Source organism: Nomascus leucogenys, chromosome 20, assembly GCF_006542625.1.
Source record: "Nomascus leucogenys isolate Asia chromosome 20, Asia_NLE_v1, whole genome shotgun sequence".
In the NCBI taxonomy this organism is placed as follows: Eukaryota; Metazoa; Chordata; class Mammalia; order Primates; family Hylobatidae; genus Nomascus; species Nomascus leucogenys.
Window position 1 is genome coordinate 76,156,603 of NC_044400.1, and position 26,794 is coordinate 76,183,396.

General features: G+C 42.6%; 1 protein-coding gene across 3 annotated transcripts in view; it reads left to right on the forward strand.

Moving 5' to 3' along the window:
* The window catches only part of STK32B (serine/threonine kinase 32B), a 431,273-nt gene that overhangs the window by 90,543 nt on the left and 313,936 nt on the right, over positions 1-26,794 (forward strand). For all 3 annotated transcript variants that reach the window (XM_030801295.1, XM_030801296.1, XM_030801297.1), the window contains exon 3: positions 24,422-24,573. In XM_030801295.1, coding sequence (XP_030657155.1) covers positions 24,422-24,573 — 152 coding nt within the window. The remainder of the gene's footprint in view (positions 1-24,421; positions 24,574-26,794) is intronic.

The window sequence follows — 26,794 nt, forward strand, 5'->3', positions numbered from 1 at the left end:
CCTGCTGCCCTCCTGAAGGTGGACCCAGGTGCTCCCACTGCCTTCTGGAATTGTCTTTTTCTCCAGAAGGTGGATCTTAGCAAAGCTTCCCCTTACTTCTGTCCCTGACCTTCCATCATTCACGCTGGCTTCTTCCTCCATTAGCACCCTTCTAAAAAAGTGTCTCCAATGAATAACTTGCATTTTGAATGCCCACTCCAGCCTCCACCAGCTGGGATGTTGTGATGTCAATGACATTTTCCCCCTTGAAGCAAGTTCACCATCTGTACCTCAACCTACTCCCCTGACCCGGCTGGAATTGGGCCTCTACTTTAGAGTGGTTTCCAGAGGAGTGATCGGCTAGTCAGTGTTTATAAGGAGTAGCTCATTCTTACATAATACCTTGGGCAGACACAAATTTCCCTTGGGATAGTTACCACCACTGGGAATTCAGCTCAGCAAGTGTTTGTGAGAGTGCAAGGCAGTGTGGCACAGCACAGAGAGCAAGCAGCTTGAAAACTAGACAAGTGTTCAAATGCTGTTCATGCATGTGCTTTGAGCCTCTGTGTCTTCACCCGTAAAATAGGCATATTGGTGTCTTCTGCATAGGGCTGTTGTGAGAGGTTAGTGAGATGGTATAGTAGAGTGCATAGCACAGAATCCAACCTGATATTCAATAAATGTTGATTCTCTTGTTGCTTAAGGCTCTTTTTTCCCTATGCAGCAGGGAGTGAGAAAGGGAGACTTTAACTGAATGTGCTTTTTGGCAGTTTGTGGCGTGAAGAGTTCTTGCTTGGAGGGGCACCTGTCTGGACACAAATATGGTACTGGGACAGGCAGGGCTGTTGTGTATACTTAAGTTCCCAGAATATCTCACCATGTGACATCTGTCACTGCTGATAAATGGTGGGATAAGGCCTGGCAAGACTCATGATCTTGCATGACACTCATTCTTCTTGGAAACTGTACAGCTCTGGGCTTAGCACTGACATTGACTTTGTATTTTCTCTAAGTCTGTGTCTTGTCTGGTTATTGGAAGTTTGTGTGGAGTTTATATAAAATCAGGCAGCTTAGGTTCATTTGTTAATTCACTCATTCACTCATCCATCCATCCATCCATCCATCCATCCATCCATCCATCCACCCAACATTTGGAGGACCGATTTGCTCTGGGCCCTATTCTAGGTACTGAGGTTACAAAAATAAACCAGATATGGTGCCTGCCTTTGAGGATCTCTCAGATATCATGCAGGAGGCAGAGTAATAAACAGTTAACTATAGTCCACTCTGAAAAGCATGGTAGGGGAGGAACACTCATAGTTTTATGGGTGTACAGGGATGGAGTGGAGGATGCCTAATTCAAACTTCAAAAGCTGTGATGCCCTTGCTGTCAAGAGCTGGGTTGACTGCATACCCGGATGATTTTTTCCCATTATCTTAGTATGAAAATATGCAAACACACAGTGAAGGTGAAAGAATTTTACCTTAAGCACCAATGTCTTCCACCTACATTCCCAATTAACATTCTACCAAACTTATTTTGTGAAATACCTATCCTTCTACCCACACATCAATCCATCTTATTTTTTGATGCATTTTATAGCAAATTGCAAATATTTGTACATTTCCCCTTAAATATTTCAGCATAGAATTTGCCTATAGTTTTTCTTTTGATGTAAAATGTACATGCAACAGAATGCACACGTCTTAAACTTACATTTGTTGACTTTTGAGAAATAAATGCATCTGAGTAACCTAAACCCATACCAAAATATAGAATATCACCATCCAAAAGTCCCCTCTTGACCGTTTACAGTCAAAACCTATCCCAAACTCAACTACTCCATCCTTTATAGATTAGAGTTGCCTGTTCTAAAATTTAGTATAAAATGGGATCATACAATATATAGTCTTTTGTTTAAAGCTTCATAATGTTTTACATGTTGTATAAATTTTTCAGCATAATGTTTTTGAGATTCATTTGTATTGATTTTTTTGCTATTGTTTAAAAAATGGGGCCGGGCGCGGTGGCTCACGCTTGTAATCCCAGCACTTTGGGAGGCCGAGGCGGGTGGATCATGAGGTCAGGAGATCGAGACCACGGTGAAACCCCGTCTCTACTAAAAATACAAAAAATTAGCCGGGCGTGGTGGCGGGCGCCTGTAGTCCCAGCTACTTGGAGAGGCTGAGGCAGGAGAATGGCGTGATCCTGGGAGGCGGAGCTTGCAGTGAGCCGAGATAGCGCCACTGCACTCCAGCCTGGGTGACAGAGCGAGACTCCGTCTCAAAAAAAAAAAAAAAAAAAAAAAATGGGTTGTTTGTCTTACTTAATTGTGGGATACATATCTGGATACCAGTCTTTTGTCAGACATGAGACTGTTTTCAACCAGACTGGTTTACCTGTTAATTTTATTAGTGGTGTGTTTTCATACATGAAAGTTTTCCATTTTGGTAAGATCCAATTTGTTGAGTGTTTTTGCTTTTAGGGTCATTGTTTTATGCCATTTGTATAAGAAAACCTGGCTCACCAAAACATACTCAATTCACAAAGATATTTTTCTATGTTTACTTTCTAAAAGTTTTATAGTTTTAGCTTATAAATTTAGTTGTGTAATTAATTTTGATTTGATTTTTTATGTGGTGTGAGGTAGGGTCAAGTTTTTTTTTGTTTTTTGTGTTTTTTTCCTAGTATGGACATCAGTTTCTTGAAAATGATTTCTTTTGTTTATTGGATTGTGTACTAGGATTCTCTAGAGGGACAGAACTAATAGGATATATGTATATATGAAGGGGAGTTTATTAAGGAGAATTGCCTCACATGATCACAAGGTGAAGCCCCACCATAGGCTGTCTGAAAGTTAAGGAGCAAAGAAGACAGTAGTGGCTCAGTTCGAGTCTGAAAACCTAAAAACTAGGGAAACCGACAATGCAGCCTTCAGTCTGTGACCAAAAGCCTGAGAGCCCCTGGCAAACCACTGGCATAAGTCCAAGAATCCAAAAGCCAAAGAATTTGAAGTCTGATGTTGTAGGGCAGAAAGCATATCCAGCACAGGAGGAAGATGAAGGCTGGAAGACTCAGCAAGTCAGTTTCTTGCACCTTCTTCTGCCTGCTTTTTCTAGCTGGACTGGCAGCCGATTGGATGGTGCCCACCCATGTTGCAGCTGGGTCTTCCTGAGGATGGGTCTTCTCTCCCAGTCCACTTACTCAAATGTCAGTCTCTTATGGCAACACCCTCACAGACATACCCAGATACATCCAGAACCAATACTTTGCATCCTTCAATCCAATCAAGTTGACATTTAATATTCACCATCACAGATTGCTTTGGGGTTCATATGAAAAATTAGATGATTTGTATGTCTTCTTCTGTACTCTTGGTTTTGTTCATTTGACCTACTTGTTGATCCTTATGCAAGTACTAGTCTGTCTTAATTACTGCAGGTTTCTGGTGTGTCTTAAAATCAGGTAGTATAAGTCCTCCACATTTATTCTTTTTCAAGATTGTTTTGGATATTCTAGATCATTGATTTTCATAAAAATTTTGGAGTTGCTTATCAATTCTACAAAAAACTGGAATTACAATTGGTACATTAAATCTGTATATCAATTTGGAAATCATTATATCTTAAGAGTAGGGAGTCTTCTAATCCATGGACATGGTATATCTCTTTATTTCTGTTTATCTCTATTTTTATTGGGTAGTTAAAATTCTATTTTAGTGATGTTTTGTCATTTTTAGGGTAGAGGCTTTGCCCTTATTTGCACTAATATTTTTCCCAAATAGTTCAGGAAGTTTTTTTTTCTGGGGGTGGCGGGGGACAGGGGGAAGACACTGTTGTAATGAAATTGTTTTTAATTTAGTTTTTAATTGTTTACTACTAGATATAAAAATACAATAAAATTTTTGTATCTTAATCTCACACCCTGAGACCTTGCTAATTAAATAATTAGTTGTGATAGTTGTTTTATAGTATTCTGGAGATTTTCTATGTCAACAATCATTCCATTTGCTAATAAAAGTAGTTTTACCTATTTTCCCCTTTATGCTTTTTAAATCTTTATTGCAGTAGATAAAACCAGTACAATATTGAGAGAAGTGGTGGGAGCAAGCACCATTGTTTTGTTCTTAATTTTAGGGGAAAAAGTGTTCAGTCTTTCATCATTAAGAACATGTTTATCTGTAAGTTTTTCAGAGATGCTCTTTATCAAATTGAGCAGCTCCTTTTTAGTTGTAGTTTTCTGAAAGTGTTTATCATGTCTTGTTGTTGAATTATATCAACTACTTTTTCTGCATCAATTGAAATGATCATATTTTTTCTCCATATTTTGTTACTATGCTAAATTACATTGATTAATTTCCAAATTTTAAACCAACTATGTATTACTGAGATAAATCCCACTTGAATATGATACCTTATTCTTTTTATGTATTATTGAATTTGATTTGCTAATATCTTATTAGAGAATTTTACATTTACATCCATAAGGAATATTAGTCTGCTTTTTTGTAATATCTTCATCAAATTTGTTTTCAGGGTTATAGTAGTCTCAAAAATGAGTCATTTTCCTTCTCTGTTTTCTGAGAGCACTTGTGTAAGGCTGGTGTTACTTCTTTAAATGTTGGATAGGATTTACAAATGAAGTTATCTGGGTATAGAGTTTTCTTTCTAGTAAGGCTTTTGACTACAAAATTACCTTCTTTAGTAGATATAAGGCACTCAGATTTTGTGGTTTTTTGGAATATAACTTTTGGTAAGTTATATTTTTCAAGAAATTAATCAATTTTCTCTGTGTTGGCAAATTTTTTGGCACAAAGTAATTCATGATGTTATCATAAGATCTTTTTAATTTTTGTAGTATCTGTGGTTGTAACTCCTCTTTCATTTCTGATATTAGCAGTTTGCCTTTTTTCTTATTTTCTTGATCAGTTTATAATCTTAGCTCTTCAAGATAGAACCTTAGGTAATTGATTTCAGACATTTTGTTCTAATATAAGCATTTTAAGCTATAAATTTTCCTCTAAGGACTACTTTAGTTACACCCCCAAAATTTGATATATTGTATTTTGATTATCATTTAGTTAATAATGTTTTTGAATTCCCCTTGTGATTGCTTCTTTGACCCATGAATTATTTAGTTATGTGTTGTTTAACTTCCAAATATTTGGTCTTTGAAGGTTTTTATTGTTATTGGTTCTAATTTTTTTCATTGTGGTCTAAGAACATACTCTACAATTTCAATTCATTTATATTGAGACTCATTTTATGCCCAGCTTATGATCTACCTTAGTAAACACACTATACCCACTTGAAAAGAATGTGTATTTAAAAGTTGTTAGGTGTAAGATTAAGTAAATATTAGTCCAGTCAAAGTAGTTAATATTATTCAGAGTTTCCATGTCATTGCTGAATTTTAAAATCTAGTTTTATTTCTGGACAGTTGTGTAAAATATCCAACTATGATTGTGGAATTATTTCTTCTTCCTTTAAGTCTATCAATGTTTGCCTCTTATATTTTGAGATTTGTTGTTAGATGCATACATATTTATGATTATTTCCTTATGATGAATTGTCCCTATTATCATAAAATACCCTTCTCTTTTTCTTCTAGTACTCTTTATTTTGAAACTTATTTTCTTTGAGATCAGAGTACCCATTCTAATCTACTTATGCTTATTGAATTCAGATATTTTTCTTTATTTTTTTAAAACGCTGTGTAAAGTTAGTATTACTTTTTAAAATGTTTGATAGGATTTACAAATGAATTTATATAGCCGTTTTGACCTACTTATGCTTACTGTTTCCATGACATATATTTTTCTATGCATTTATTTTCATTCTTTGTTTTTATATTTAACATTAATTTCTTGAGGACAGCATATAGTTAGGTCTTGCTTTAAAAAAATCCATTCTGACAATTCTGCCTTTTAGTTGTATTGTTTAGTTCATGCACAGTTCATGTAATAATTGATATGGTTTGATTTAGATCTATTGTTGTTTTATTTGTTTTCTTCTTATCTCTTCTTTTTTTCTTGTCTCTGTTTCTTCTTTCATGTATTGTTGTGGATTAGTTGAATATTCAAAACTACCTTTTAATTTATCTATTGACTTTGTAAGTATATATTCCAGTATTATGTTTTAAAATTGTTGCTCTGAAGGATTATACTATACATTCTTAATTTATTTCACAGTCTGCTGAGGTTTAATATTTTACACTTTACATAAAATATGAAAACCTTACAACTGTAGAGGCCCATCTACCACCCTATCTGTCCTTATAGTATAGGTGTCAAATGTATTGCAGCTTCTTAAATTATAAATCTCTAATACAATGTTATAGTTTTTGCTTTAAAAATATATATGTATAATTAAATAGAAATAACTAGAATACATTGTTATTAGGTGTAAGATTTTGCTTTTAAAAATTAGGAGGAAAATAGTTTTTGATGTTTTTTCATATTTTTAAGGAAAATCTAAGTTTCTCTCTGGTATCATTTCCATTCAGCCTGATGAATTTACTTTAGTATTTTATGTGGGGCATGTCTCCTCTTAATTTATTCTCTTTATTTTATTTTATCTGAAATGTATTTATTTCACCTTCTTTCTTGAAGAATATTTCTACTGGATACAGATTTTTAGGTTGACAGGTGTTTTGCCTTCCATTACTTTAAAGATTTTGTCTCATTTTCATCTAACTTTCACAATTTCTGATGAGAGGTCTTTAAACTTTGAATCGTTATTGTCCGGTATGTATTGTGTCACTTTTGTCTCCCTCTTTTCAAAAAGTCCCTTAAAATTTGACTTCTAGAAGTTTACCTATGATATGCATGGGTGGAAACTCTTGACTTAAAAAAATAGTTTTTCTTGCTTTGTTTAGATTTCCTATCTTTTCCTTTATTTCAGTCATATTACCCTTTATGTTATGTAGCATAGTCATAGCAACTGCTTTATTGTCCTTATGCTAATTACAACATCTGGGTCATCTTAAGATTCACCTCCATTGATTATCTGTTCTGTTGAGAATGGGTCATATTTTCCTGGTTCTATATATTAAGTAGTTTTGTCTTACATCCTGGACATTGTGGGTGTTATTTTTTAGAAACTTTGAATTCTATTGTGTTTTTTGAAAACATATTTTTAACAAGCAGTTAACTTGGTTGGACTTACATTGCATACTCTGCCTCTTGGGCAGGCACATAAATCTCAGTCCATTTTTTTTTTCTTAACTGGACTGCTTTCAGCTTGTTCTATGTCTGTGATCTTTAGGAGTCAGCAATAGATTTGGTTAGAGGTTATTTACCATATTCGAGGTTCCTCTTGGATTTCTCCTCTTGGATATTCTTGGATTTCTCAGAAAGAGTTGCAGCCCAGTGAAGTTAGGAGGTTTGCCCATAATCTCATGAACAGTGGCTGAACTTAAACAACAAAACAAAAATATTTTAGAGTAGTGTCTCATCTTAACGTTGAGGTTTTATGGCTTCAGGAAAATTGAGACATTCTTTTCAATCCATGACACAGTTAGCATCACAAAGAGGCATACCACTTTCCCCCCATGTCATTGAGAGTTTTGTTCCTGAACTTTTTGTACTGCTTCATGACATACTACCAAATCTGTTAGCATGTGGCCGCAAGATTTTCAAATTGACTGTAGGCTGTCATCATCCCTTGAAAATTTAATGGATCTTTTGAGAAATGTAAGCTTTCTAGAAGGTCTATTTCTAAGTTGCTTTTGGGTTATAGCAATTTCTTGATGACACGCAAATTCATATAGAATGTACACAAATGTCCAGTATTCAGCATGAGGTTAGCCTGCTTTAAGGGAATAAAGCATAGCTTTGTTCCGGTCAAAATGCTAAATAATCACTGCCTTTCATAATAAATGCAGGTGAAGTCTACATGACTATTAAAGTTAAGGTGGAGGGGGGCTGGCATAAGATGAAGAAAACCATCCTCCTAATATTGAATGAATATTTTGGCTTTGCTGTCTGCCTTTGGCAGTTTTGATATCTGACATTTATTAAGAGTTTTCCAGAAACACATTTCATTGTTAAACTATGATAATAGCATTGGTTATCAGGAAAGAACACATGTGAATTCACAGAAATCTTTTTACTGTCATGCTGGAAAAAGTTGTACCTCCTAGTGTAGCACCAAAGTAAACAACTGCTGGCAATCCATTGATTTTTAGCAATAATTTACTCATATTTAAAATAACCATTTTATGACTAAATTCTGGGACAAGTTGAGGCACACCAGTATAATTTCTATATAACCAGTGGAAACAATTTAGATTTTGGAGTCAGGCTGATGCTGATATATGTTAGTGGTGGATACCTAGGAAAGTAAATTAACTTCTCTGCAGCTTAGTGTTCTCATCTGTAAAAGGGAAAGGGAATGGAGAACCATAGTACACTGGAGTGGCTACTGTTTTTGACTCTCCAGCATGCTTTTGGATCCCTTTTTCTTAGTATAATGACATTCCTTCCCCTTGGAGAACACCGCCCCCTCCTCATGTCACTGTGGTCCCCCATTCACTTGAGATGACCATATGATGTGCCTGTGCCAGCCACATGGACCATATTCAGCCAGACACAGTGCCTGGTCCAAGGTGTGGCCATGTGATCCAAGCCCAACCATTCAGAAACCTTCTGTGGAATCAGAGGTGAAAAACTTGCTCTCAGTTATCATGCACTGTAAGAAAACAGGTCTGCATTTTTTTGGTCATTTTCCTCAACAACTGATGAAGATGAAGGTTTATCTGTAGAATAAAAGAATGAAGCTTAAAGCAAAGAATCAGAAACAGATATGCGAGGTGGGTGAAGAGATGGCATTTTGTTGGTGAAGGTTGACATTAAGGTGAGGCAAGTGAGCTAAACATGTGCCTTGCTTTCTAAAATTTTGCAAACGCAGGCTTGACACTTGCTTCCTTATATTTTGCAACCTGGGCACATCACTAGCCTCACCCTGGTCCTGGCTCTGTTGATGACTGTTCTCACTTACATTCCTCCAGAAGTTGATTTCGAGAGAAAGAATTTAGTGCAAACTGTTTATTTGAAGGTGATCCCAGGAAATATTTGTGAGACAGGAGGAGTGAGAAAGAAAGGAAGGCAGCCCATAAAGGGTTTTTGATCAAGCCACTCACCCCAGTGGGCTTCTGGAGCCTACTTCCATGGAGGGTGTCAGGAGATGGTGCAGAGTGTGTGTCTGTTGGATGCAGATGAAAAGTTAATGCATGGATATGCAGTTCTCATTCAGTGACAGTGGAGGGCTGCCCGTGCAGCATTGCCTGTCCTGCACCTTTGGCTTGCTCTTTGCAGGCCATTGCAGGTGTCATAGTAAGCCTGAGGTGTGTGGATGTGATGAGAGGGACCTGGGTGGACACAGCAGCACTGCCACCTTCTTATTTTCCTATTCCCATGAATTACCCACTGTCCTTACCAGCTACAGAAACTAACATCCTTTTCCGCTCAGGTGAGATCATGGTGGGCTTCCAGTATTTGCCACCTGAAGAGTCCTGACTAATCAGAAACTAACAGTGATGGTCCTGGCAACTGGAGACCCATTGTCTAACTTGTCCCACTAATAGCCCAGTATGATGGATGTTATTATCCCCGTTTTACAGATGATGAATCTGAGGCCTGGAGAGGACCCCACTGCCACCCACAGCCTATTTTATTTTCACATGTCCCTCCCAGATACAGAAGTGACATTGAAACTGGCTTCTATCACAGGCACATCTGCTGGAAACAAGTGGGGTCAGGAGGAAAATGTACATCAGTGTCCAATGACAGACATTTGGTTTTGGATGCAACAGGGCATAGAGGAAAGGGTACAGGCTTCCAGATGGGGGAGGTCTGGCTCTGGCTCAGAGCCTGCTTCTTCCAGTCATGGAAACTTGGACCAATCATGTGGCTCCTGCAACCCTCCCTTTTGTCTTCTGAGAAAAAGTGATGATTATAATGGATAATGAACTTTAGGTTCTTATGTGAGAATAAGGGGGCAAGCAACGTTCAGTCCTCAGCATGGTACCTGGCATGTGGGTGGCCTTTTTCTTTCTTTCTTTTTTTTTTTTTTTCAATTTGGTAAACTTCAACATTCATTGGTGGGAAAAAAGAAAAAAACTCTAAAGAAAGTAGGGCCTAGAAGGAACTCTCTCAACCTGATAAAAAGCATTTACCACAAACATACAAAGCATTTTATATAATGCTGAAAGATTAAATGCTTTTCCAAAGTAGAAACAAGGCAGAGGTATGACTCTTGCCACACCTATACACATCAACAAATGTCCTAGCTATTACAGTAAGAAAATAAATAAAATCATACAGATTTACTATGAATAAACAGAACTGTCTCTATTCACAGACATGTTTTTTCTACATGGAAAACATCAAAGAAACTACAAAATGTCTACTAGAATGAAAATATGAGTATAGCAAGCTTGAAGAATACAAAGTCAATATACAAAACTGTGTTTATGCTTTGGAATATTTATTTTTATTAAGATAGCAATTCTCTGCAAACTTATATACTTACAGATTTGATTTTTATTCTGTAATCAAAGTCACAGAAGATTTTTTATAGTTATCAATAATAGATTCTAAAATTTATATGGAAAGTAAAGGATCTAGAAGAGCTAAAACAATTTTGTAAAACAAGATCAAAGTTGTAGAGGTATATTACCCAATATCAAGATTTAATGTGAACCTACAATGATTGAGACAGTATGTTACTGATGAAAGAATAAGCATGAATAATAATGGAATTTGAGAGTCCTACTAATCTATGGCTGGATGGCCTTTTTCAAATGCCTTCTATGTCTTTTTTTTTCTTTTCTTTTCATGACGGAGTTTCGCTCTTGTTGCCCAGGCTGGAGTGCAATAGCACGATCTTGGCTCACTGCCACCTCTACCTCCTGGGTTCAAGCGATTTTGCTGCCTCAGCCTCCCAAGTAGCTGAGATTAGAGGCATGCGCCACTAGGCCCGGTTAATTTTGTATTTTTAGTAGAGATGGGGTTTCACCATGTTGGTCAGGCTAGTCTCGAACTCCTGACCTCAGGTGATCCACCAGCTTCAGCCTCCCAAAGTGCTGGGATTACAGGTGTGAGCCACTGAGCTTGACTGCCTTCCATGTCTTCTTGAAGCCATCATGGCTAGGATTTTACTTGGCTTGGTGCGTTCTAGAAGGATCTGGGTATCCACGTGGAGGAACATGCCAGGGAGAAGACCTGGGACTGAGGCCCTCCCTGTGTCTGGTACTCCTAGTGTCATCCTCACCATCTCTCCCACATAGCAGCGCCAGGCATGGCTTCCAGGCTGCTGATCTGCCTTCTCCATGTGACTGAGATTCCCAAGGGCCTGGGACCTGGTCATGCCCATCCACACTTAGCTTGGTGCCCAACATGGTAAAGGCTGGTAAAGGTGGTAAAGGCTCAGTAAGTGCTGGTTTAGTGAGTGTTCAGGTGAGAGAGGGAAGAGGACAGCAAGTCTTGGTCTAGACAGCAGCCAGGGATGTACACAAATCAAGAATTAGCTTGCCTGGTTGCTGCCTCCCTCCCACTCGCGGTGTGCGCCAGTCCCTCCATGCCAGCCCACAACGTCATGCAGTCTGCCTTGTGCCTGTTTTTCTGACTCTGCTTTCTACCCTCTCTGTCTTCCTGCTCATTCTGCTCCAGCCCTTCAAGTCTCTTGACCATACTGGAGTTATTTCTAACTCAGAACCTTCACACTTGCTCTTCTCTCTACCTCAGTCACCTTTCCCCCAGGTGTTTGCAAGGCTAACTTGTAGCATACAGGGCTCTGCTCAGATGTCCACTCTGTGGCACCTTCCCAGAATGCCCACCCTCTTCGTCTCCACCTCAGCCTTCCATATTTCCTTGCCCTTCTCTTCCCCTTTTCTTTGTAGCACCTATAACTACCTGTGATTCTATTATGTGTTTACTCAGATGTCCTCTTGGTTATGGGTCTCATGCACCAGAACATAAGCTCTTTGAGGGCAGCAATGTTTCCTCTTGTTCCCTGTATTATCTCCAGTTCCTGGTAAGCAGTATACATTCACACACACACACACACATGCACATATATGTACGTATACACACCTATCAGTTTATAGAGACACACATATGTATATGCATATACATATAGACATACCCACTGATATGGTTTGGCTGTGCGTCCCCACCCAAATCTCATCTCGAATTGTAATCCCCACATGTCAAGGGAAGGGCCTGGTGGGACGTGACTGGGTCCTGGGGGCAGTTTCCTCCATGCTGTTCTCATGATAGTGAGTTCTTACGAGAGCTGATGGTTTTAAGATGTGGCACTTCCTTGTTCTCTTTCTCCTCCTGCTTTGTGAAGAAGGTGCCTGCTTTCCCTTCACCTTTCACCATGATTATAAGTTTCCTGAGGCCTCCCTGGCCAAACGGAACTGTGAGTCAATTAAACCTCTTTTCTTTATAAATTACCCAGTCTCAGGTAGTATCTTTATAGCAGTGTGAGAACAGACTAATATATCCACTGAACAGTTCACATATATACACAGTGTCTAACAATATATACACGTGCATATACATATACATGCATATGCATATACATATATACCTCTCTACATAATATATATACCCACTAAACAGTATATATATACATATACATATAGATCTACCACAAAACACATGCAGTACACATATTCATACATACACATACATGTATATGCATATACACTCATATGTATACATATACACATATACATACACCACTAAAGTGGTCTATATGTACACACATGTACATATATAGCATATACACATATATGTATCTATGACACAGGTAACATAATATAAATGAATGAATATTATATAAATAACTAAATAAAAATGAATGAAGAACTTAACCAATCAACAGATACGATTTTGACACTTGGTTTATATTGATTGACTCAGGGTTAGCACCTAGAGGTGAGTTTCTCTCACTCCTCTGCATGCAAATTTACTTCTCACAGACACTCTTCTTATTTCCACTCACCCTCCTCCAGCCCCTACTCTCCATTCTCCATTGGCTCCTCTTGACCCCTTTGATGGCTGAGCCAGCAGGAGCGACCAGGGTGAAGTGCTCCACTTTGAGTTAACTCTGTAGTCAGCAGGGCTTCATTATTTCCGAGGGAAGTGGGAGGATACCTTTGGGAGGACTCTGAGGAGTGAGCTTCAAAAGTGTCTTCTTGGATTGGCATGTGGGCCCTCTGCTTGAAGAGCTGTAGGGTCAAAGTGAAGTAAACATGGAGTTAATTAAAATTCATGGGATAGCTGGAGGCAGTCTGCACATAAAATGGTAGAAAGTGGCACAGTGTTGTATGATAATAGCTCTTCATGCCCCTCAGAGGAAGATTCTGGATAAACTTGAACAAGAGTTGCACAAATGATAATTCCAGACTCCATACCGCCTTATTATGCAATGATGATCATTTCCAGACCCAAGCATATTATTTCTTGTCTCATTCCACATGAGAATGAGGAAAGCCTCATTCCAGGCTCTCACAGCTGCATGTGAATTCAGAGTGAAAAAAAAAGATTTGATTAATAGCAGACTAACCAATTTAGTGCCCAGACTGTAACAAATCCATTTGGGAATTAAGCAGGGATTCGATTTTAGATATATGTTTGTAAGTTTCAACGTTCAAAAGCATTTGGCTTATCAGGGTTTTCCTTAACAATGTATTCTTTTAGAATCTTTTTGATCTTTCAAGGTACTGGGTCTCCAAGATAATAGGAGCATGCTGGAATGCCTGGCAGGATACTGAGTTCGACAGTTCATGTTCACAGATCACTGCTCTGGCCTGGCCTTATTCTAGCTACCTGTGAGGATGTGGCGAAAAAAAAGCTGAACAAGGTTCCTGACACTGAAGCACTGACAGTTTAGTAGAAGGAGCAGACTGACATATAAACAATAAGCATGATGATTTCCATTGATGATAGCTGCTCTGTAGAAAATGTGTAGTGCAGTGACCTGCAAGGGTGGGACTGCTTCAGTGGGGGTGAGGGCAACAGAGACAGCCTCTCCAAGAGGAGAAATTTGAGCTAAGACCCAACTGCTGAGAAAGAAATGGGCCATGTGGGGATCTGGGGAAAAGGTCATCACAGACCAAAAGAGCAGCAGATGCAAAGGTCCTGAGGCAGGAACAGAGTTAGCAGTGGAGCATGTAGCAGGCTGTGTATCTCCAGTGCCCAGCACTGTGTCTGCCACAAGCGAGGACTTAAAATGTGTGGTTGCTCTTTGTAGGGAACTGAATGAGTTAATTAGCTCAGAGCTTATTAGTTAAACAGTTTTGACTGCAAAGGATGACAGAGCCGAGTTGGAATTCTGGCCTAGCCACATGACTCTGGTCAAGTTGCCTAACTTCTCTGAGCCTCAAGTTAGCTGCTATTCCTATGTAGGAATCATCTTTGGAATTCTTAACGATGATGCATTTACTAGAAAGCTTCATTGTTCGTGCAGACATCTTCATGAAGGTCGGAATCCATTTCTTTTTAATGAAATATTTATTCATTTCATATTAATTAGGTTGTGTTTGGCTTGAGGCATACTTTGGAGGAATGTGTCAGCTCCTGGGGATCATTTTATTAGGAGCTAAATATCACAGGAAATGCAGGCTCGCTCACGAATGGCTTGCAAGCATCGGCCAGAGCAGATGATCCATTACTGACCAGCTTGGTGGACCTCATTGCTCATCTGCACTTCTCAGCATCTTCTCATAATGACGTCTCCTTCCATCCAGCAGCCAAGCGTTCTCAGGCCTTTGCCCATCTACAGAGTGTTTCCCAGCTCCCTTTACCCTGAGGGCACCAAGGGGGCCAGTGGCACAGTGCTGGTCCTGGGGTCCCTGTGCCCTGCCTTGGTGTGAAGTTTCCTGACACTGTGATGTCCTTCAGTGTGGGTGAGCAGGGGCATTCACTTATTTTTAAAGCACACCATCGCCTCTCTTTGTTCCCCTCCACCTGCTTCCAGAAAGAGCTCCCCACCCCTAAGCCAAATTCTCCATGTTGTTTGTTTATTCCTTTCTTTATTCATTCATTTGTAATTGTATACTTAGGATCCTCTTTTAAAACAGCTCCCCAGTGTTCTCAGAACAAAAGTCAACAGTGTTAATCTGCTCAAGCTGCCACAACAAAGCACTGCAGAGTGGGGGGCTGAACAACAAAACTGATTTTTCACAGTTCCGGAGGCTGAAGTCCGAGTCAAGGAATTGGCGGGGTTGGCTTCTTCCGAGGCCGCTCTCCTTGGCTTGCAGATGCCATCTTCTCCCTGCATCCTCACATGGTCATCCCTCTGTGTGTGTGTCTGTCCTGGTCCCTCTTCTTACAAGACACAGTCATATTGGATTGGGGCCCACCCAAAGACCTCATTTTACCTTAATTACCTCTTTAAAGCCTCCATGTCCAAATACAGTCACATCCTGAGGTGCTAGGGGTTAGGACTGCAGCATACCAATTTGGGGGACATACAGATTAGCCCATGGCACCAACCCTTTAAACATGTATTCAAGTCATCTGTCACCTACCCCATCACTCACCTCTGTCATCTCATCTCAATGACATCAGTTATACAATGTTGCAGGTGAATACCAGCAAGCTTTGGCCAACACAGGCTGGAACTCACTGACAAGGGGCAGGAGGACACTGCTTCTCAGCTCCCCATGGGCAGGCCTGCTTGGCTGGAGCATGGCTGGGACACTGTAGGGCTATGCTTACCAAGGGGGTGCCCCATCTGTGTACGCTAACTGAGGAAACATATTTTGGAATCAAGTAACAAGCTGTTTGAGCTTTGTGTGCTCACTCTTTAAGGGACTGTGGAGAAATGCCAAATGCCAGTACTGGTGGCTACAGTGGCTCCCTAGGCTGGTAGGAAGTTGAATTGAGGTGCTGAATTCTGATCCCGGCTGGCTTATTACCAGATGTTTTACTCGAGGTTCTCTAGTGAAACAGAACCAATGGGGTGTAACTATATATATATATATATATATGTTACTGGAGTTTGATTGATTTCATTGATTATATGATTATGGAAGCTGCCGAATCCAAATCTTTAGGATGAACAGTCAGGCTGGAGACGCAGGAGGGAGCTGAGCTGCAGGTCAAGTCTGAAGGGCGTCTGCCGCAGAATCCCCTCCTCTCGTGAGAAGTCAGTCTTTTACTTCATTCAGGCCTTCGACAGGTTGGAGGAAGTCCACCCATATTACAGAGGGCAATCCTGCCTTCAAAGTCCACGAATTTAATATCAACCTCACCCCAAAACACCTGCACAGACACATTCAGAATGTTTGACCATGTATCTGGGCACCATGGCACAGCCCAGTTGGCACAGAAAACTAACCATCACAACAGACAACCATGAGCCCGTTCCTGAGGCCCTTCTTGGGCCACTTTGCACATCTCCACAATGTCCTGTGCTCTTCAGAAGAGAGATGGATGCTGATCACACAACCATAATGAATAGAATACTCAGTGCTTACCATGGAGCCTTTATAACTGCCCATTAAGGCAAATACCACTCTTATCCCCATTGTACAGATGAGGAAGTTGAGAAAACTACCAATGTGTCAACACGTGCCATGGCACATCTCATCTCTCTGAACTTCCACAGACGCTGTGCCCTCGGCTGGTAACCCCCTTCCTTCTCCCCCTCCCCACACCTTTGTCCTCATGAGACCAACCCTTGGTAACTGTGCTAAGGTTCAGATGCTACCTTTTCCAGATTGCCTTTCCCAAATCCCATATCTGGTTTAGGATCCCCCTTCTGGGGTCCCTTAGCCCCATGTGCTCACCTCTCCCATGTGTTTTCTAAATAGTAATGACTCGTTCATTCAGCCACAATTATCAGCTAGGTGCCTGCTGTGTGCCAGACACTGAGGATGTTGCGGTGAACGTAGGAGAAAACTCCCTGTTGTCATGGGGTTCACAGCTGAGTAGGGGACGTGGACAATGGATGGACGAAGCAGGAAGCATGTCCTGTGATGGGAGCACAGCAGAGAGGGAGGCTGGAGTGCTGGGGAGGGCTTTGCCCCTTCACACAGGGAGGTCAGAGGTGGCTTAGTTGGTAACATGACCTGTGAGCACAGCCTAAAGGAGGCAAGGGCCCAAGACCTGTGGATGCCTGAGAAGAGCATGGCGGGTACAGGGAAGGAGCAGAAGTCGCTGTGGGAAGTGGGAGGGGAACTGGGGCCAGGCCACTTAGGGCCTGGGGACCCACAGTGAAGGACTTTGGCCTTTACTCCTACATATTGTCTGATTATCCCATTATACCTTGGGTTCCCAGGGGAGAGTGATATCCTCATGGCTGACGTGGTACCAGGCCCATGGCACGCACCTAATACATGTTTATCGAGTGAAATATTCATCCAAATAAGTATTTTTCTTGAGACCAACTTTTGATCCCTCCAATGAGACCACCATTGATCAGAGCCCACATGGGATTTATGTGCTGTGAAAAGTCATAATTTGTGTATCAGTTGTGGTGGACTCAGCAGCAAGGGACAAAAAACCTGCCTCATGGTGGCTTAAACAAAGAGGGGCTTATTTCTCTCACATAACAAGAAATCTGAAGGCAGGTGGCTCCACGATAGCAGATTCAGCATCTCTGAGACTTTCTTGGCCTCATGGTCACAAGGGGCTGCTGTTGTTCCAGACATTACATCCGTGTTCAAGGTAGGAAGGACAGGAAGAAAGTTGAAGAGAAAAAGGTGAGACCATCGGTAGTTATTCTCTTTTATGCAGAATGCAATACTTTCCCTAGAAACCTCTAGCAAACTAACATCTCCTTGGCTAGAACCATGTGGCTGTTGCTGGCTGTAAGTGCATGTAGAATGGATCACATTGCATTCTTGAAGTAAATGGTCCTGCTATAAAGGAGAAAAGGGGAGAATGCATACTGAGTAGTAAAAAGCTTCATCTGCCAAAGATAGTCTTCTTTCAGCGAATTATTTGAGCAATAGTAGCCAGCTTGATCATCTCTTTAGTAACCATATTTAATTCTGTTTTTCTCCCCCCCACCCCCGCCCACCCCAAATCGGTCATTTCCCAGAATCTTGCCCCTGCAAGCATAACCAGCGTCTTTTAATGTCACACTGTAGCTGTTTATTCATTCAACAGTATTTGCTGAGTGCTTCTCAAGCTGGGGGATAGTAGAGGTGGGCAGCACAGAGAACTAGCGCAATGTCTGCCTCGGGTCCCATTGATGGGGTAGAGTCAGACCCGCAGCTGCCCAGTAAGCAAGATGAGAAGAGGGCAGCCCAGGCTCACTATGAAAGGATCCTCAAGACTTTGCACCCCATAGTCCTGGGGTTCCGGCACAGCTCTAGCCTCTCTGTTCTGTACTCGTCTGTCCTCCTGGAGCCTGGGTTGCCTGAGCTGCTAACCAGTGATTAGAGTCCTGACCATAGAGGACACTGTGAAGACACCAAACAAGGACTTTCTTGAAGATTCCAGTAAAATCATTCTCAACTCTGGCTGTACTTCAGCCTTCCCTGGGACACATCTAAAAAAATACAAAATCCCAGGGCCTCCCAGAGCTTTGGGTGTGCTGCAGAATCATTGTCAGCGCCGTGAATATACTGTAAAGTCAGGACTGTGACCACCGCGTGCAGGTGCGTTGCAGGTTCTCAGTATGCTCCAGCCGTCTTCTCCACTGACTCAGGATCCATTCCCAAATTTCCGATGCTCAGTGTGTTTGGCATGCCTTTCTTACAGCAAATCAGCTGAAATCTGTGCTAGCTAGCATTTATTTATTTGTCCCATTAAGTTGTAATTAATAATGATGACATCAGATCCTAATTGAATTAGACTAATGAGGAATGTTAATTGGGTGCTCGCCTTTCAGTAGCAGCTTGGATGGCTTTTGCCAAATTGCTTGCTGTCACCTCATTAACTGTGATTTCCTGTGGAAAAGGGCTCTGAGCAGCCCTGCCAAGGACCCCAAACTTAGGCGAGGTGCCACTTGAGACCTAGCTCTTCTATTTTGAAGTTGAAGGTTCCCAGGACCTGGATAGAGTTTGCTATTGGTGACAAGTGTTCAGCTTCCTTCTAGAACACCTGTTGTGAGCTTGTGAGGCCAAAATGCTACATCAGTTTCAGCAGATCCCTCAATCACATGGTTGTCACGGGATTTTGAGCGGGGAAGAACGGAAGCCTCTCTTCCTACACTGTAAACATGGAGTCACTGAGGACCACTGACCTGCTCTGGGCCATGTGGGACATGACAGACCCAGCATGTATGAAATTCAGCTGCTTTGAGGATTCAAACTTGGAGGTGAGGGTCGGGGAAGCATTGAGGTCAGGCAGTGGCCGGCAAGGAGTGAGGCAGGAGAAGGCTTGCAGGGAAGGTATTCCAGGCAGAGTAAGTGAAATTTGCTAAGTGCAGAAACCCATGAGTGAAGGTGTGTAATTAAGGCTCACTTTCACAGGTGTGAGCCCCTGAACAGGAACTGAGTTGGCATGGCCTCTACCTTCAGGGTGCTTGGAGTCTGACTGCCAGGTAAAAACGGGGGTTTATAATACAGTGCGTCAAGCCTTACAGTAGAAACGACCTATGGCAGCTCAGTGGGAAGGGCACCGCATACAGCTTCAAGGATTAAAGGGAAGTTTCTGGAAGATGTAAATTGGGTGGCAGTAGGTCAGGGAAGGAGGTAACAAGGGCAGGAGAGGTTGGTGATAGAGAAACTCTTCAAAGAAATTCTAAAGAGTTTGAGATAGTCAGAGTGAAGGGTGTGTGTGTGTGTGTGTGTGAGAGAGAGAGAGAGAGACAGAGAGAGATATATTGGAGGGGACAAGGTCTTTGAATGCCAAGACCTTGACCTTGAACATTTTCTGAAGGCAAAAGAATGCCCTTGCAGGCTTTAAGTCTTTGATTTCTCAGACATTCTCGCCAGGCAAAAGGATATCTGCAGAGACCAGAGCAGAGGTGGGGTGGCCAGTTTGGAAGCTATCAGTGAATTCTCCCTATTTCTGAAATTCCAAACATTAAACCTTAAAATACTAGAAATCACTCTAGTTACAGGGACCCATGGAGGGGAGGACACTTTGCCAGAGGCTCAGTGTTTGGGTCCAGGCATCAGACCACTCCTCACTCCACCAGCCTGTGTTTCCTGCTCCTCCACATGGGCCACATGCTATGGCTGGCTCTTCCCACTCTGTCCCACGGAGACCTGACTGTGGACCTGGTAGGGCCGGTTCTGTAGACCCATTTCATAGTAGAGGAAACTGAGGACCACAGAGTGTTTGGCCAGGTTATTTAGCCACTGGTGGGTGGCAGTGGTGGACCCTTATAGATTGTGATAGCTTCCTAAACCAGGTGGCTTAAAACAATGGAAATTTATTATCTTACAGTTTTGAAGGCCAGAAGTCTTGAATCCAGCTGTGGGCAGGGTAGGTTCCTTCTAGCGGCTCTGAAGGTGGGTCTGTCCCATGCCGTCACCCAGCTTCTGGTGTTGCCGGCCAGCCTCAGCATTCCTTGGCTTGTAGATTCGTCACTGCAACCTCTGCATCCATCCTCACATAGCCTTCCCCCGGATGTGTCTCCTCCCCTTCCCTTCTCTTATAAGGACACTTGTCATTTGATTTGGGCCCGTCCTAATCTAGGTTGATCTCATCCTGAGATCCTTAACTTAATTATATCTGCAAAGACCCTTATCCAAATAAGGGCACTGTCTTAGTCTGCCTGGGCTGCTGTCACACATGCCACGGACTGGGTATCTTAAAAACAAAGATTTATTTCTCCCAGTTCTAGAGGCTGCAAGTCCCACATTAAGGTGGCAGCATGGTCAGATTCTGGAGTGGGCCCTTTTCCAGGTTGCAGGCTGCTAGCTTCACACTGTGTTATCACAGGGTGAACAGCAGGAGCTCTGATGAACAGAATGAGGCTCAGAGGGGGTGGGCGACTTGCCTATGGTCACACAGCAAAGAGCTGGAATTTAAGCCCTTCTCAGAGTAGCCCCTGAGCTCAAACTCTCTGTGACTCTGTGACTCCCTGGAAGACCCTTGTCTCCACTCAGTGCATTAGATTTAGCTTAGCTCTTTGTTTTTTTTTGTTTGTTTGTTTTGTTTTTTCTTCTTTAGCCTCTTATCTCCTGGTCAGGTTAATTAAGTTGTTGTTACCAACCCTTCTTGGTCAGTGAGGAAGCAAGTCCGGAGGGGCTGAGGTTTGTGCACAGCCCCACTCATGGTCTGCAAGAGGGCTAGGCCCAGAGCCCAGTTCTCCTGACTCCTGGTCTAGCCCTCTTTGCTCTGTGCTCCTGAGAAACATAGAATTTTTTTGAGGTGCCTTAGAGAGCATGAGGTCTTAGCCCTCAATTTACCGAGGAGATAGTCAAGGCCCAGATGATGAATGGATCCCAGCCACACTCAGGTCTCTGCATCAAGCTGGCCAAGACCCCTGATCCTTGGCCTCTCTTATTTGCAAATCAAAACTTCCAGGCTTCATCCAATAAATATCCTGTATCAACCGCCTGCTTTTGCTTGAATTGAAAAGTCAAACTTCCAAGCTCTATTGAAATCATTAGTTCTCCTTTGAAAGCCAGTTTTAATTTAATTTTGGAGAGTCTCTTCCAATTCCTAAAATGTCTCTGAGCTGAGTTGAGAGCTGTCCCTTGAAACCCAGGAGCGCCATGGATGTCTTTATCTGAAGGGACGCAGCCCCGGGGGCGCTACACAGACTCTCTCCCAGCCTAAGCTTTTCACAGTGATGCAGCCAGCTGACAGCCAGGTCCCAGCCCCGCAGAGGCAGTGCCTGCTGTCTCTTCTGAGAAGGCGAATGAGAAGTGAGAGAGATGACAAATTCTAATTAGTGGGATTATCCTCCCACGACATGTCTGGCTTCAGACGTGGGTCTCAGGGCCTGGTGCCCGGGCCTCCAGAAGTCTTTGCTTGGATTCCCACAAAGCCAGGACCCCTGAGGTACGTTTGCACATCATACCTTTGCCTCCTTGCATTTTATATTCTCACGTTCACTACTGGAAATGGGTGTTCCGTGGGCTTTCGACCTCATGCCGCAAATTTTACTCTGTGGAAAAAACATCTTTTTGGAGATTTCGTGAAACGTGCTATCTAATACATTGAGATGCAGCTGACATTTATCGTCCCTCAGTACCGCCTGGCACTCCCACTTTCCTGTCCTGTTTAGTTTCACCCCAGTGGTGCTGGGTGAGTTTTGCTGACTCAGTTCAGACATATGCTGAGACTGAGGCCAAGAGAGGCAGCAAGAACCAAAGCTGGAGTCGGAATTCAGGCTTCTGCCATCGTCCTGTATCTGCCTTGAATAGATTTGCAACGTGTCAAAGCTGAATGGGGTCCAATTTCCAACAGAAGAGCGGCTGTGATGCCAGGAGAAAATCCCGAGTTCCTTCGCTGGGTCCTCAGGCCAACAGCGTTATTGCTGGCGTTTTCCAGCATGTCCCATTTCTCAGGAAGGCCACACTGTGGGTGAAAAGTGACAGCTGGGGAGGCAGAGAGCCTGGGTTTGAGTTGAGCCTCGAGAAAGCACTAAAACCTTTCTAGGCCTCACTTTCCTCTCTCTGTAAAGCGAGGATAGTAATAGTCACTGTCCTTGATGGAACGGTGTCCCACCCCCTCCAAATTCAACTCCTCCTGGAACCTCAGAATGTGGCCTTATTTGGAAATGGCATCATTTTAAGTGTAATTAGTTAAGATGAAGTCATACTAGATTAGGGTGGGCCCTAAGTCTACTCTGACTGGTGTCCTTATAAGAAGATGAATGATACAGAGATGTAGGAGAGGATGCCATGTGACAACAGAGGCTAGGACAGAAGTGCTGCAGCTGCAAGCCAAGGGCACCAGGGGTTGCTGGAGCTGCCCCACTCTGGAAGAGGCAGGGGAGGATCCCCCCGGGAGCCTTCAGAGGGGGCAGGGGCCCTGCTAATACCTTGGTTTTGGACTTCCAGCCCTCAGAACTATGAGCCAATAAATTTCTGTTGTTTAAATCCCCCAGTTTGAGGTACTGTTACAGCAACCTGAGGAACCCACACAATCCCTTCTTGAGGTATTGGGAAGATTAGCCCATACAATCCTTGCTAACCATCCAAGGGACCAATACAGTCCCTCCTCGGGGTGTTGGGAAGACTAGCTCATACAATCCTTGCTAACTGTCCATGCCACATGTGCATGTCAACCCTGCTCATTTTTCCTGCCGTGCTTGCTGTGTCTCCTCGGCTCCACGCCCTCCTTTACAGGATTCTCTTTCCCTCAAAGCCTCTTCCTTCACCCTTACCATCTTCCCATCCTTTAGGGCTTGCCCCCTGGTTTTGATCCTGCGGAGAGCCTTCTCTGACAGCTCCCATCCTCCCACCCTGCCCCAAACTGCCCCCAGGTAAGGCAGTCACTCAAAAGTCCAGGCCTCATGGATTTGAACCCCCACCCTGCCACTTGGTGGTTTGTTGAACTCTGAAGAAGTTAATTAGTACACTTGGGGCTACAGCTTCCTCTTGCTTTATCCATAAGGTTCTTACAGGGATTCAGTGAGATGATCAAGGAGATGATTTGCTCAGTGTCTGGGCTGCAATAAAGTGCTCAATATAGGACCACTGTCATCATAGCTGTCCCCAGCTTCTCCTATGCTCCCTCAGAACGCATGTGCCTGAGTTTGGGTTTCCCCAGAATCAGGCTCCAAGGCAAAGATTTGAGGACAGGACATGGGAGAGGCAGAAAGAACACAGGGAAGGATAGGAAGGAAGATGGCCAGGAAAGGGTGTGCTGTTAAGCTTGTTAGCCCACTGCGGGGCTAGGCAAACTTACAAACTCCAGGAGCCAGTGTAAAACACTGGCCTCAGCCTCATCCCAGGTGACGGGCAAGGGAGAGGGGGTACTGATACTCCAGTTTCTAACAGTCGTGGATCGAGTGTTGCTCTGAGGACATTAATTCCCTGGCTTGGCTGGTCTGCTGCATGGGCAGCAAAGTGGGCCCTACTGGCAAAAGAGAGTCCTCAGGGAGAGAACGCAGAACTGGTGGATGGAAGTCAGGCAGGTGGGTGCAGAAGTGGGAAAGGTGAGGAGATTCAGGTGGGCACAGATAGAGTCTGCAACACTCGTGCACGCCACACATGTCAGGGTTATAGTCACTGGTGCTTTTTGCTTTTATCTATATTCCTCATGGGCTGTGAGCCCCTTGAGGGCAGGCCTGCTTCTTCCATCTTCTGTGTTTGCATCTCCTCTTTCAGCACCTAGTACATGGCCAATGCTCATGTAAATATTTAATAAATGGATGAATCTGGTCCAACTCCTCCATTTTGCAGATGCAGACAGGTTGTGCCTAACTCAGCAGAGCTGCTCCGCTAGCAGATTTTAAGAACAGGGACGTGAATCCAGAAGTAAAAATGCAGTGCGGGGTGACTTTTCTCCTTTGTCTTCCTTTTCCGTTGTTAGCCTGAATGTTCTCTCCTTTGGCTGTCGCTCAGGTATGCATCGTGCAGAAGCGAGACACTAAGAAAATGTATGCAATGAAGTACATGAACAAGCAGAAGTGCATCGAGAGGGATGAGGTTCGGAATGTCTTCCGGGAGCTGCAGATCATGCAAGGGCTGGAGCACCCCTTCCTGGTCAATCTGTGGTGAGTGTGGCTCCGTCCAGGGCTTCTGTGGGTTCCTCTGTGGGGAGCCAAATGCAAATTCGGCTCTGCTAGAAGGACTCTTCTCCATTGTAAAGAGAAAGGGATGAAATTTTCTGGGTTCAGTTATTCTTAAGTATTTTGTAGAGTACATTTTCTGATGAAGTCTATAGGCATATGTTTCATTTTCATTTTAATTCTGTCCTCTTATCTGATGAATCAGAGTTGAAAATAAATGGAAAAGGGTTTTGTGTATTTGAGAAGATATGTGGAACGTTATAAGAGGATGCCGAAGATAGGCTACTAAAGGGAGTGGGGAGCTCAGTGTTTCAGAAAGTCACAGCCATACAGCTGATGGCAGGAAGGGCAACTGGGAACTAGTATTCTACTTCAGTACAGATGGCTGCCCATCACGGACGTACCAAATTCGGAATTCTGTCTCCGGCCGCCAAAACCTGCCGTGACCCATGTTTCAGACCTTTCACTCCAACCCATCCTTGGCTATTATCTTCACTTTAAATTTGCATCCTAGAAACACATCCTGTTGGTGGTTCCGTGCCTCTGTGCTTTTGCGTGTGAAATATCTTCCTAAAACACTCACGTCCCCTTCTCCAGTGTCCCCTAGCCAACACCTGTGCATTCCTGGCACCCAGCTTAGGAAACCCTTAGGTCAAGAGCCCTTGAAGACCCACAGGCCAGCTGAGTGCCCCTCACGATCTCAGTCTTGTCCTGTGTTTGACCTAATGCCATCTTCATCACAGTGAACCCAGGTTATTGGGTTACTTATCTGTCCTCATACAGAAATTGCTTGTTTCAGGGAGTCTAACACAGTATCTGACACATTGGAGGGACTTAGCAAATGTTTCCTAAGCTGGATTGTGTTGAAGGGGAGAGGGAGGACAGGCTGCTTTAGGAAACGAATTCTGACCGTTTCATTCAGTGGCTCAGTTGACCCACTGACCTTAAGAGTTGGGATGGCCACCCTGGAAGGGTAAGTCTAGCTTTGCACATAGTTTACCACTACTGATTTAAGTTGCCCTGCACACTTAGAAGCACTTTGAACACTGGATGATAGGAGAACAAAGAGGAACACAGATTGTCCCATCTGAGAAAAGCAAGGTGTGTGTGCCAGGTGCCACAGATGTGGGCATTGCCATGGAGAAAACCCAAACCAAATATTGTCTGCTGGAGTCCCAGTATCCACTGAGAGTTCGTCTTGTCTCTGTACAGTGATCTGAACACTTAGATTGTTTGGGAGAAATAAACCCCATCGTGTTTTGATTGCTATGCAAGGAAATTTTCTAAAGTAAATCTTTAATCCGAACAGCAACATATGTTCCTGGCAAAATGTAGAAAATAAAATATGCAAGAAAACAATAATTACCCAGAAGCTCTTCAGGCTTAGATTAAACTTTGGTGTGTAATTATTTTTATACTCCTTTTCTTGTATTTTTTTTCGTATCAATGACATATAACTGTATGTTATTGATATATAAACATTCAGAGAAATTTTGTATTGTTTTATTTTCTAAATTAATATCTGGCAGGAGCACTATCTCCTTATTACTGCAAACTCTTTGTAAATCATTTTTAATGGCTACGTAATATTTCACTAAGGAAAAGCACAATAAGCGACCTAATTGAACCTTCATTCTGTCATGTAGGTTACTTGGGCTGTTTCTAATTATTTTGCCAATGGAAATACTGCTGAGATGATTATCTCTGAACCTGAAGTTTTTCAGGTGGGACTCCTTAAGGTGGACTAAGAAGATCAGATGCCTAGTGGAGCTTGTATGATGTATGGTTAAAGGAGAGGAATGTGTTGGAGCAGCCTTTACTTCGGCACCTTTTTAAAATTTTTTTATTTTATTATTATTATACTTTAAGTTTTAGGGTACATGTGCACAACGTGCAGGTTTGTTACATATATATACATGTGACATGTTGGTGTGCTGCACCCATTAACTCGTCATTTAGCATTAGGTATATCTCCTAATGCTGTCCCTCCCCCCTCCCCCCACCCGACAACAGTCCCTGGTATGTGATATTCCCCTTCCTGTGTCCATGTGTTCTCATTGTTCCATTCCCACCTATGAGTGAGAACATGCGGTGTTTGGTTTTTTGTCCTCACGATAGTTTGCTGAGAATGATGGTTTCCAGCTTCATCCATGTCCCTACAAAGGACATGAACTCATCATTTTTATGGCTGCATAGTATTCCATGG